Source organism: Pteropus alecto, unplaced genomic scaffold (genome assembly GCF_000325575.1).
Source record: "Pteropus alecto unplaced genomic scaffold, ASM32557v1 scaffold45, whole genome shotgun sequence".
In the NCBI taxonomy this organism is placed as follows: Eukaryota; Metazoa; Chordata; class Mammalia; order Chiroptera; family Pteropodidae; genus Pteropus; species Pteropus alecto.
Window position 1 is genome coordinate 2,823,700 of NW_006442491.1, and position 14,302 is coordinate 2,838,001.

General features: G+C 36.8%; 1 protein-coding gene across 1 annotated transcript in view; it reads right to left on the bottom strand.

Annotated features, from left to right (window-relative positions):
- CFAP61 (cilia and flagella associated protein 61) overlaps nucleotides 1-14,302 on the bottom strand; it is a 271,044-nt gene that overhangs the window by 208,105 nt on the left and 48,637 nt on the right. Inside the window, exon 9 of the mRNA XM_015597027.2 lies at nucleotides 5,758-5,917. Coding sequence (XP_015452513.1) covers nucleotides 5,758-5,917 — 160 coding nt within the window. The remainder of the gene's footprint in view (nucleotides 1-5,757; nucleotides 5,918-14,302) is intronic.

Below are 14,302 nucleotides of genomic sequence, written 5' to 3' on the forward strand. Positions count from 1 at the left end.
ACACAGGGAGAAAGAGCCATCTACATGCCAAGGAGAAAGGCCTCAGAAAAAACCATCCTTGCCAACACCCTGATCTCGGACTTCTGGCCTCCAGAACTATAAGAAAATAATTTTTTTGTTTAAGTTCCCCAGTTTGTGGTACTCTAGTATAACAGCCCAAACAAACTAATAGAGTCCTAGTGCGTTACTAGTTAAATAAATACAGAATGTACGGGGTGTTAAAATAGATGTTCTAAGATACATAATGGAAATATTTTGGCAGAAATACTGCTATTCTCTGTAGACGAGTGTTTCATCCATATTTGGAATCCATGTTAAAAGAAGAGTAAAGTAAAATAGAAGGCAACCAGGCATATAAAACAGAATCTCTGGGAGAGAGGCTAAAAGACCTAGGACTATTTGATGCACAATTAATAAGACATTATTTAGTCATTGTTTCTTAGCTCTGGCTTATGGAGAGTGGTTCCAGATGTCTCCTCCCTCTACAGAGGAGAGAATCTGTGGTAAGAAGCAAATATAAGTTCAATGAAAAGAAATTTAAATAAGAAAAATTTTCTGACAATAAGAGTGATTTTTAAATTTAAAAGGCAACATTGTCATTTTATATGAAGATGTTATAAAAATAATATTTTGAAGGACCTTTTAAACATATGGTAAGCAACACTTTTCCTGGGTGGGTTGGCTATAAGGAGCTAATTGGTTATTCTTTTGAAAGCCCACAATTCTGTTATATTAAATTATATTTCTCTCTACCAATGGCACATCAAGTTTCACAGAGATTTTCTATGGTAGGCCCTGGGTATTTAATAAGATTCACAGATCTGAACCTTGAAGGCCTCATTTAAAACAGACTCCAGCTCCCCAGGTCACACAAACCCACATGACAAACAAAAGTTGTTTTTTTTTAACTAGTAAATGTGGCAATGCCAATACAGCTGTGGAAACACAGGCTGTGCCCTATTTTGCCTTATGCATCATCAAGAAAATTGCCAGCTCAATTTTGATTCCAAAGTCTTTATTGTGATGATGCAGTGAACAAAAGACACAGCTTGATTTGCAAAGCTGGGCAAGGCCAGCACTGGGGCCAGTTGGCAAAAGATATATTGTTTTGAGCCATGGTATTGTCATTTAAGGAATATATTCATAAATTGCCAGGTATATGGACTATCCTGATGAATGTTCACTGTTTTCAGAGACTCTTAGCATTTAAGATCCTAGATCTCATTTAGTACAATCTCCTGCACAAGCAGAAAGCCCTCTCTTCAGCATCTATGTTTCTTTATGAATTCTTCCAACATTCGGGGAACTTGCTAAGTCTAAACTAGGTATTCCACTAAATAAAAATATAAACTTCTATTAGATTTTCTTTACACTGGGGTAAAATCTGCAGCCTTAGATGTTTTACTCACTGGTCCCAGTTTAGTCTCAAGATTTAGTAATTAAAGACCAAAATTTACAAGTGTGTGATAGGTTATATATGCAAAATGGGTGGTTAAAAAATAAAAACATATACAAATTATTCAAGTAAAATGCATATTGAATATGCATAAACTTTTTAGATTCAATGGAAATTTCTGATATGGCTGATATGAAGAAGGGCAGCAGGCTGATCATAATGTGTATAAATAGCTAAAGAAAGAGAGCAACTACATTAGCTTAAGAATGTTGAGCTGTGACATTATTCTACATGGAAGGGTTGAGGTTGGTTTGAAATTCCAAGTTTCACAGCTTGTGGGAAAAGACCAAATCCTGAGTCAAAGATTTGAGAACAGTTTATTTGGGAGGTGATTGTAGGAAACACCAGTAGAGTGAAGAGGAAGAGAGAAAGGGAAGGGAGCAACTAGTAAAATATGTATTATACAGATTACCATTGTAGACCTCTGAAATGTAATTCCAAGGAGGAACTCTAGGAAACAGTACAAAACTCATGTCTCACAGTTATCCCACTGAGGGGTAAGGGAGCTGGGGTATTTATACCCTGACTCCCATCAGTTGTGTATAAATAAATGTTTCCACAGCTGGTAGGAAAAAAACTAGACCAGTAGTGTCTTGGTGTGGGCTCTCACAGAAGCAGACCTAGAGTCAAGAACTGGAGTACAACCATTTATTTGGCAGTCGATAGAAAAAGTAGTTCTATGGAAGCAATGACATGAGACAGAGAAGCAGAGGCTGCTCCAGGAGTGTTAACTTCCTGGTACTTCCAGCCTGCCTCTGGCACAGGGCAGAGTGGCTGTCCTTAGTTCTGGTAAACCCCGCAGATACAGAGGTAAAGATTCCAGCAGATGGAATCTGTCCAGGGCACACACAGAAAATAGTCTGAGGGATATGGGTGGGTTATTAACAGCCCACTAAAGGGATAACTCAAAAAACTTATTGAAGTGAAAAAAATTGATCACGTATCTAGTGTAGGTTCTAGAACCCTTACTGAAGTTTCCAGTCAAGCCGTCCAAGATAAAAAGTCACTTTGCCAAGCAGAAAGGGTTAGGTCTGGGTTCTAGATGAGCTTTAACACCTTGCAAGAGCTGTTTTTTAAAAAAATGGGCAGGTTTTAAAAAAAATGACAATGTCATCTGTCCTAGCTCTCCTACATTAAATTATGAGAAAAATGAGATTATACAGATGAAAATCCTTTGAAAAGTAAAAAGCACTAAACAAAATACAAAGTATAAGGCACAATTATGTGTATCCATCTGAAACAAGAATTTTAGTTCATATTTTGGAGAAATTATATTTCCTTTAACTTGAGACTTTAATCAGTAAAATATGAACAGTAGATCATAGCACATTTAGAATTTTCTTTGGAGTCTCATTCTTTGTTGTTGATAGGAAGATGGCAGCAAAATGTGCTGATGACTCTTTTCTAAATATAATGAGCTGTTTATTATTTGTGACTCTCTATCCCTGAGTTATTTGGAAGTCTATGATAGTGCTCCCTGGTGAAATTTTCATAATCATCTTTATATCAGCGAACATAAACCTGGCTTTTCAAAAATAAACAAGGCACAGAAGATAACAAAAGTTTTCCTATTTCCTTTACTTACCACCCTATGTTAGAACAACTAATTTTAAGAAAAGTATTAAAGGTGGTAGGGAAAAGTAGGACTTTCAGTTTACAAATCTCTGTGGGCTTTCGCTAGTCAGAGGTATACTAGATTATGAGTGTTTTTAAGTCTGGGGTTCAGCCTAAGTTTTAAATTTTGTTTTCCCTATAAAGTTTCTAAAATAGGAATTTTCCATTCATTCTATATATGGAACATCAGCAGCCTCAGAGCCACTCAGGAACACACTGGAAAAGACTATCTCTTTTCAACTTGTTTTTTTGTTTTGTTTTGTTTTGTTCCCGTCTTTATTGAAATGTAATAGACAATTAGTTGCTCGCATTTACATTGTACAATTAAATGAGGTTTTTTTTTCAATTATAGTTGGCATACAATAATACACCAGTTTCAGTTGTACAGCACGGTAATCAGAGATCTACATAACTCACAAAGTGATCACCCCACTAAATCTAGTACTCCTCTTCCCCCTTACATACCTATTACAACATCGTTAACTATTTTCCTTATGCTACATTCTACATGTCCATGTTTATTCTGCAACTATCCATTTCTACTTCTTAATCCATTTGCCTTCTTTCAGCATCCCCCACAACACCCCTTCTATCTAGCAGCCCTCAAAATATTCTCTGTATATATGAGTTTATTTCCACTTTTGTTGTTGTTGTTCATTTTGTTCTTTAGATTCCTCATATACATGAAATCGTGTGATATTTATCTCTCTCTATCTGACCCATTTCATTCAGCGCAATACCCTCTAGGTCTATCAAGGCAATATCTTTTTCTATCTCCTTCCTTTTAGTCTGTATGTATCTTTTAATCTGAAGTGAGTCTCTTGTAGGCAGCATATGTAGGGATCTTGTTTTATCCATTCAGCCACTCTATGTTTTGATTGGAGTACTTAATTATTTTCTATTTGAGGTACTTGTTGATAGGAATGTAGTTATTACCATCCTTTATTCCTGTTTTTGATACGTTTTTTCTTCTTAAAGAAGTCAAACATTTCCTGTAATACTAGCTTGGTGTTGATAAATTCCTTTACTTATTTTTGTCTGAGATCAACTTCTTTTTAATTACAACAGTCACAGGGCCGGGGCGGGGTGGGGGGCGGGCAGGTGGAGGCAACTTAAAATTTTAGGACCTACTCTGTGCTTGGCATTGAGCTAAGCACATTATAAAGATTCTACCATTTAATCTTCCCAACAACTCATTGCATTACATACTATTTTTATCTCCATTTTATACATGAGAAAATTGTGCCATAAAACTTATTTAATGCAACTTTCAATACGAATTTATGCACTTGAAAATGACCATGATAACTTATGGTTCGGGATTGTCTCTTGCTGCAAAGTTCCTCCACAGCACTCCAATATCTTTTGGCTGAGAAGCATAGGTGAGCCAGCCTTCACTATTAAAAAATAATGACCTCAAATCTCTTTTAGGAAAAGTGTTACTAGTACAAAAGGAAAACACCTCTCCATCTATGGCTCTGCAAATGTTCTGTAATGAGTGACCATTCAGACGAGCTCTGTACATCCATGCTCTTGGTTTCCCATCCAGAGGATAACGACATTTGCCCTTCTTTAGATTAACAAGAAATTTGCCACCACCCAGTATGTTCCCCTTTCTATTTTCAGACAATCTTGACATATATAATCTTTCAGACATGAGATAGTAGATCAATTAAAAATGCCCTGATTTTACACTGGGAAGACTCAAGTAGATTAAAGGCTAATCATAAAGTAATAACAACCACTCACAATGATGACCGACATCCATTAAGTACTAGAGGAAAGCCCCTGACATGGGTAATCTCAGTGAAACTTCACAACTCTCCTACGTGGGAGATATTACTATTATTTCTGTTTTACGAATGAGGAAACCCAGTTCTAATGTCCATCAAAATGCGTGGCACATACAACATACTTTAAAAAATGTTCAATGAATGACAATCCTAGAAGTGGCTATGAAACATAGGGAAGCTGCCAGAGAGTTCTCAAGGGAAAACTCTTCGATAGGTTTAGATAAGTAAATTAACATATCTTGCCTGCATCTGTCTGATTTAAGAACTGAAGCATTTAATAGCCAAGATACCCAGAGATGCAATAAGACCTCATTAAAGTAAATATCAAATAAATACCCAAATTTGGGATTACCTAATTTCACTTGGTGAAAATCCTGATACGATAATTTAAAATCAATTTTGTTATTTCATCTGGTTACAAATAAGTTAAGCAAGTTAAAAATGACTACTTGCAATAGACCTGTACTACATCATAATTTGTCAAAGACATAAACGCAGAAGCACTAACTTTTGGGATTAAAACACAAAGTCATACAGAACATCTTGAGTTGTTGACTTAGAAAATTCACTTATTATAATTTTTCTTATGTGTGTGTGTGTGTTGTGTAAAATCCTGAAATACTACCAATTATTTCACAATGAAGGCAGACATTCTCCATTTAGAAAACCTTAAGCTGCAAGGTCATTATGTCTAACCAAACCTGTGTACTTATGACTACATGTGCTCATAGATATGTACACAAGGATTTGATTAAATGATGGGAAGTACATCTTAAATGGGAATTTGAGGAGATATAAAGTGAACTATTTTATCCAATCTCTTAGTAAAAAAAGCACAGTTGTGTATAAGGCATGGATTTAATTCCTAATATATTCCTGTGCTAGCCCATGTACCTTGGCTTCCTTGAACACTTAGCTCTTGAGGTGGTTCCAGAACATCATCAGGATGTGGGATGCAGAGTCCATGGAAGAGCCCCAAGTCAAAGCATTCATGCAGGAGCTTCATGTTCACTCTTGAGCATACACTCATGAACCCAACAGCTACGCCTTCCACCTGAAACATCCAAAACATCTCATTACTCTATCAGAGCTTAAATGAATTCTCATCATGAAATTTCCATGAGTCCACACAACTTGGGCAGTTGATAGTTTGGCAGGCACTTTGAAATGTTTAAGAGAGGGAGCAGTGTTTTTCCTTTAGTAGTTCTAGTGTCCATCAAAATGCGGGCACATACGACATACTTTAAAAAATGTTCAATGAATGACAATCCTAGAAGTGGCTATGTAACATAGGGAAGCTGTCAGAGAGTTCTCAAGGGAAAACTCTTCGATAGTTAACATATGCCCTCTTTGCATAGACAATGCCCCTGCCTGTCCCATTTCTTTTTTTATTATCTCACTGTAAACTCAGCCTTCTGTCCAATAGTCTCCTCCCCTCCACCATGCACAGTTCTCAGTAAGACAAGCCATTGTTCCAGTGTCTATCTGAATGACCCCTGATTCAGAGAAAGTTCATGGTCACTCGCTCCTTATCAAGTAGGAATTCTATGATTTTCTTGAATTCATTTATTTATTTGATTAGATGGTTACATGGGGAGGAGATGTGAGGAAAGAGGTTCGGTGGGAGTATTTGAGTGAAGTTAACTTTTCGAACAAGTTCACTACATGGGTCTGGATCTGCAAATGGATCACCTCCCAGCAGCCTAACAGATATCTAGTTCTGAACTTCTTGGCCTTGATGAGGAATATACAGGTAGGAATATGAATGTGATATAATAAGAAGTACATATTCAGTTTTCACCTCTGTTCCAAGCATAAGCTCCTAAAACACTTGTAACTTCCTGAAAGGAACATTTTTTGTTTTTCATAATAAGTCCCTTTCAAAGATACTTGAGTTTATGTTAATGATGTAATTCTTTGAGAATGGGGACTGGTTGTCAGAGGAACCAACCATGATTAGAGGAATGGAACTTTCAGCCTCACCTCTGACCTCAAGGGGAGAGGAGCTAGAGATTGAGTTCAGTCACTAATGGTAATAATCAATCATTAATGAAACCACCATAAAAAACCCTAAATAAGATTCAGGAGTTTCCAGGTTGGTGAATACATTGAGGAGCTAGGAGGTGGCACTCCAGAAAGAGAATGAAAGCTCCATGCCCCTTTTCCTACAGCTTGCTCTATGCATCTTTTCCATTTGACTGTTCCTGAGTTGTACCTTTTATAATAAACCAGTAACAGTAAGTAAAGGGTTTCCCTGAGTTCTATGAGCTGTTCTAGTAAATTACTGAACCTGAGCAGCGGATTGTTGAAATCCCTGATAGACAAGTGACAATCTGAGACTTGCAACTGGCATCTAAAGTATGAGCAGTCTTGTGGGCATGAGCCCTAACTAAATGTGTGGGACCTGTACTAACTCCAGGTAGTGTCAGAATTAAATTGCAGGGCACCCAGTTTGTGCCTAGAGAGCTGAAGAACTGGCTGGTGTGGAAAAAGCCCTATATGTTTGATATCAGGTGTTGTGAGTAGAGGGAACAAGTCATCTTTTAATGAGTAGCTGATCTGCACATATTATTGGTACTGAAATACTATAAATTAACAACAAAATTTAATTCTATCATATTCCACATTAAGAGATGGCTGTGATTGAAATTCTTTATTACGTCCCTTCAAGAAATCTGTATTTTATTAGTCTCTGCAAGGAAAGCATTTAAAGTTTTAAGAGAACAAGAGTAAAAAATATAGATCTTTAGTTAACTAATATTATGGTCATTGTTTTGCAATATATTCATATATCAAATCATTATGTTGTACGCCTTAAACTTATATAATGTTATACATCAATTATATCTCAGTAAAACTAGAAAAAAATAATTTCACATAAATAATTCCTGTTGATTATTACATGAGTTTTAAGCAAATTTTGGTTGACTGATTTGACTCTGCCAGACTTATTAGAAACCAGCATTTGCTGGGTCCTATCCTTCTAGTATTCAGTTTATTTCTTGAGACAACCATTCCACACAAGAAGTAAAACTCAACAATCACAGGCATTCTCTAGTCTCAAGAATGCAGCATCATCCACCTATGCCCACTTGGAGAAAATCGTTAATATTTTAACCTACTAAAGTAGAAAATTAAGCTACAATAATGCTCAGTCTTTTAAGTGACATAGAAAAATTAGATATTAAATTATTTGCTCTCAAATGTGTCTTCTAGTTTAAAATTATTTCTTTTCAAACGTGTTGAAAAATACATTTGAGACTCCCTTTATTTTCTCCTTAATGCTAAAATATAAGGAGAATTTTTAAAAATTAATTTTCCATGAATATTCTTTTCTTTACAGGTCACCCCAAAATGTCCTAGCCGTAAAAGGCTGAATTTACACAGCTGTTTTATAAAGCCATTGACAATTGAATAAAAGTCCAAAATAAACATTTTAATTTTTTTCCCAAATAACAAGTGATTGTTTGTCTTGTTTGTACTTCTGAACAAAGGCTACGTAGCCGCAGTAGTCTGGCTTCTCTGTAATTTTAGGCCCAAGACTCAGCAGACGCTGATTAGCCAATCCATCTACCATATGTGCAGAAAGAGACAGCCAGGCTTACTCTCGGCAGGGAAAATTGGCATCCATCTTGGTTCACATGGAGATGTCCTTCTAATCTACAGTCACGCTGGCGCAACAAAACTTCCATGGCCTGAAATACCTTTTGCTGGCTTCACAGCGAGCTGCATGTGCATGATAAGAATGTATTATTTATAAGACCGCTGTTAGTAATGAGCTATTACACTAATGGCTCATTGTGTTTGGAATTTGATTTCAAATGGCATGGATCACACATTCTGATGAAAATGAGAAAAACATGTTTTGTCATTAGGAACAAAGATTTAACGTTCTTCAATTCTACAACCTGTTATATTCCCATCATTCATCCCGGGTTGTGACAATTCACAAAAGTTCACAATTATGGACTGCAATAGAACAAGGATATATTGTGGAAATGTCTGCTTTTTCATTTGGGTTCCTTTCAAATAACTATTCTGATTTGAGAAAACTGTTCTGAAATATGAATTTGCAGGAGTGTTCAAATGCATCTTTGGGTGTTTTCTGGAAAAATAAATTGATTTAATGGACATTTTTTACTTTTACAATGAAAAGGCATTGATTTCTGGCTGCTATCTATCCTCCAGGTAACAGAGACACTTCCTACCACAAAGATGTCTTTAATTATCTTATGCTGAAGAGCAAAACTGAAGGTTTCATTACTGTTGTTTTCCCTGTGAGGATCTACATGACGATATATAAGGCTCAGATTACTAGAAAACCACATGTGCAAATGGCCTTGTCTTCACAAGCAGGTCCATTTATGGACATGTGTGCCCTGTATCGTTCACACATCCATCTAAAAAGCCCTACAGTCACCCAACCCTTTTGGATGATGATACTCCACAATGAGGGTGCCCTCACTGTGACCACTGTCAGCTTTGATCCCCTCTTCCTGATGCCAAGGGCATGGCTGAGCTGGCAGGCTCACGGTAAGCCAGGACAAAGTTATGAAAAGCAACTTACAGCAAAATGATAGCTCAAAACTCCTCCAAAGTAGCTATCAAGCTAAATAAAACCCTCACAGTTAAAACCTTTAACTAATCAAGAGGTTGCCACATGGCACAGGCATAGCTCTCAGGCATTCTATATATATGCATGGCCTGTAACTACCATGGACTGATCTGGAAAGAGACAAACTTGATGTACTTTGTTCCATTATCTCCAATCAACTGGAGTCACCTAAAAGTATGGTATGCCAGTAAATGCCTAATTGGCATTTTAGGGGGAAAGCCCTGACTTGTAGCTTTTTCCATTTTCTGTGGTGTAAATACTACCATTGTGACCAATTTTAAGTTACCAATGTGATGTCATTGAACAGGAAGCAGGGAAGGGATGCCCAGTAGCTACCATTATATAATATTCCCACTATACAGAGGTCATAGACATAAATAACCTCGAGTACAGATAATAGTAAAATAATTAGGAATTGATAGGTGCTGAGTATTTATTAACTTTGTTTTTAATATCTTATTACACTTTAAGTTTACACAATTTAATTTTTAATAATGGCTGTGTTTAACAACCAGTTTGCAAAGTTCCTGAAGATTTAACAACTGGCTCTCGTAAGCCAAAGTGAGCTAGTTCCAGTATACCACTGCCTCAAGGGCCAGCCTGAGCAAGTCCAGGTGGTTGGGAGAAGGGCTCAGGAAGGCAGGTGGGAGTGTAGTGACAGCACTGATCTTGAACCCAAAAAAGTTTAAGACACCAGATATAGTTTGGTACAGACTAAAGATCCACTCCCAGATCTTAAACTGGTTCCCCCCCTAACTGGGGTTCAGTTTATGACCTTCCATTTTAAGATTGAGGTCCATGGTCTCGTCCCCAAAGAACACAAAGCATCTGATGTCTGAGGCAGCATAGCCTCTCACAAATTGGCTCTCTTGAGACACCAAAGGAACCTTGCAGGATTAGGCTGTAAATTTTAGACTGCAACTTTTCTCTAATGTTTACACACAATAAAAATTTTTAACATGACTAGAGAGGGAAACTGCTCTTCACAGGGCCTAACTCAAGTGATCTGAGTTGAAACTAGCACCTTGAAACCAAAGAATTAAAACCGTTCTCCAAAGTGATGTCAGCATCATGGCAGCATAAAGATGTCCATCATTTTGTCCCCCCACCCATGAACAAAAGCTCTTTTGAGAAAGCTGTAGGATCCAGCACCATATGCCAAGGGGCCTGAGAGTAGTCTTGCATACCTGTGCATCAGGAAATAGGCAGACAGACCTCAGTCCTGGCTGTGGACCCTGTAGTGGCCTGTGAACTGGCTCCAGCCCCTCTTGGCATGGTCTGGGAGCCCCTAAACAATAATGACTTAGACAACCACTCACAGAGGAGAGAGCCTTTATCAAAGTACGGGTTTCTAGAGAAGTTCCAGGACTCCATTGGAGAAATATATATATGTATGAGTTCAAACACATTTAAGTTGGTAAGAGAAACAGTTTGATTTTACCCATATCACCCATTCCCAAGGAGGTACAAATTAGTGCCAAGAAAGACCCTTCTTGGACTGTGATTTATTACATGGGGGAAAGGAAGAACATGTGAGTGAGCACCAGTTTCCCCAGCTGTGTGGAATGCTTCCAAAGGGGCTAATTTCTCTTTTCTCCAATCTAGAGTACTAACTCCGGAGCTCCAAAATTGAGGAAGCAGGGGGAAGAGTCTGGGAAAGCAGCAAATAGGACTCTTTAATAAAGGACATTAAAGAAACACAGATCCTAACTGGATTGCAGATTCCATCAAGAAGCTTACCCATGACCTGTTGAGAATGCCTCATCTATGAATCCCCCAAACTGGTCCGTGAGCACCCCCAGCTTTCTGTGTGCCTCACATATATACCACCCAACCCCATGGCTAGCTTGGTTGCATGCTCCTGACAGCAGCACGAGCAGGCTTTGGCAGATAGGTAGTGAATATATGTAGAAAATCAGCTGAATCTGTGGACTGAAGATACATCACAAACTTGACCTATAGTGCCACATTTGGGAAAACAAAAGGGGCTGTCAGGACTTGGCTTGGTACTTTGCAAGATCCAGAAAATGCATACAAGCTCAAGGATTCTGCCACAAGAGAAAGCGAGAAGCATGGAGCATATGTATCCATAAGAGGTCTGAGAAAGGCTTAGAATCCCTCCAAGAGATAACAGAAGTATTTCTCCTCTGAAGACAGTAAAGACTGAAGGAAGTAACTTAAAATGTGAAGACAGCAATACAAAACTCCAAGAAACAAACAAACAAAAAAACCAGGGAAACATAACACCACCAAATGATCACAATAATTTTCTAGAAACCAAACTCAAAGATACAGAGATATCTGACATACCAGATAAAGAATTCAAAATAGCTGTTTTAAAGAAATTCAATGAGCTGCAAGAAATCACAGAGAGACAAGTGAACAAAATCAGGAAAACAATACATGAACAAAATGAGAAGTTTAAGAAATAGACAGAAATCATAAAAAAAGCACTGAACAGAAGTTCTGCAGCTGAAGAATACAATGAATGAAACAACAAATGCAATAGAGAGCATCAATATCAAACTTGATCAAGCAGAAGAAGGAATCAATGAGCTTGAAGACAGGATCTTTGAAATCATCCAACAGAGAAAAACAAAAAGAATGAGAGAGGGAAAAGCCTACAATAGAATATACAGATGTCAAATGATATCTATTAGGTCCATTTGATATAAAATATTAAAGTCCAGCATTTTCTTGTTGATTTTCTGTCTGGATGTTCTATCCATTGTTGAAAGTGGGAGTATTAAGGTCCCATACTATTATTTTATTGTTATTTATTTCTCCCTTCATGTATTTTAGTATTTGCTTAATATATTTAGATGGCCCAATGTTGCAGATAGAGAGAGATAGATAGATAGATAGATAGATAGATAGATAGATAGATAGATAGATATACACAGACATACATACATATATATACACACACACATATATAATTGCCATATATGATAAGCCTGCAGCTAACACCATACTTAACAGTGAATGTTTAAAAGATATTCCTCTAAGATCAGGAAGAGGACAAGGGTCCCCAAATATTCACCATAAGACTGGATGTCCTAGCCAGAGAAATGAGGCAAGAAAAAGAAATAAAAGACATTTGAATCAAAAAGAAGTAGAATTGTCTTTGAAGATATGACCTTATAGATAGAAAATCCTAGACTCCGCCAAAAATACTGTTAGAACAAATCGAATATATAATCATGCTAAGTGAAATAGCCAGACAGAAAAAGTTGAAAATCACATGATATCACTTATATGTGGGATATAAATCTAAAAGCAACAAATGAGCAGGACAAACAAACAGAGACTCATGGACATGGACTATAGACTAGTGGTTACCAGAGGATTATAGAGCAGTAGTTACTAGTGGGGTGGGGGAGGAGGGGAGAAATAGACAGAGTAAAAAGGGTCAAATATATGGGGGGTAGGGGAAGAGTGAAGTGGGTAAAGGTGATCAAATATGTGGTAGCTGAAAGAAACTAGACTTTGGATGGTAAACACACAATAGAATATACAGATGTCAAATGATAGTGTACACTTGAAAATTATATAATTGTATTAACCAATGTTACCCCAATAAACTTAATAAAAAAAACTAATTGACAAATTCAGTAAAGTTGCAGGATGCAAAATCAACATATAGAAATCAGTTGCATATCTATACATTAACAATAAAATATATGTAAAAGAAATAAAGAAAACAATTCTATTCATAATAGTATCAAAAACAATAAAAAGCTTAGGAACTAATTTAACCAAGGAAGTGTAAGATCCATACACTAAAAACACAAGATTGAAGAAAGAAATTGAAGAAGATACAAACAAAAAATGGAAAGATACCCTCTGTTCACGGAATGGAAGAATTAACACTGTTAATGTGTCCGTACTACCCAATGCAATCCTTATCAAAATTACAATGGTGTCTTTCACAGAAATAGAAAAAAAATCCTAAAATTTGTATGGAAAAACAAAAGTCCCCAAATAGCCAAAGCAATCTTGAGAAAGGAGAACAAATCTGGAATCATCACACTTCCTGATTTCAAACTATATTACAAAGCTATGGTAATCAAAACAGTATAGTACTGGATAAAAACAGACACATAAACCAAAAGAACAGGGTTGAGAGGCCAGAAATAAAACCCTGCATATACAGCCAACTAATATTTGACAAGGGAGCCAAGAATACTCAATGGGGAAAGGATAGTCTTAAGAAAACTGGCTATCTACATGCAGAAGAATGAAAATGGACCATTATCTTACACTACTCACAAAAATTAACTTAAAATGGATAAAAGACAAATATAAGACCTGAAACTGTAAAAATCCTAAAAGAAATATACGGAAGAAGCTTCTTCACATCGGTCTTGGCAATGAATTATTGGATATGACAACAAAAGTGCAAGCAACAAAAACAAAAATTTCTAAGAGAGACTACTCCAAACTAAAAGTTTCTACATAGCAAAAGATACACAACAGAAAGGACAAACTACAGAAAAAGAGAAAATATTTACAAACCATATATATATTGGATGAAGGGTTAATACCCAAAATATATAAACTCGTACAACTCAGGAGAAAAAAAAATCCAAAGTAAAAGTGAGCAGAGGCCCTGAATAGACATTTCTCCAAAGAAGGCATATAAATGGCCAACAGGTACATGAAAAGATGCTTGACATCATTAATGATCAGGAAAAATCAAATCAAAACCACAATGAGATATCACCTCCTACCTGTTAGAATGGTTGTCATTAAAAAGACAAGAGATAACAGGTTTAGGCATGAGTATATAAAAAAAGGAACTTCTGCACACTGGTAGCAGGA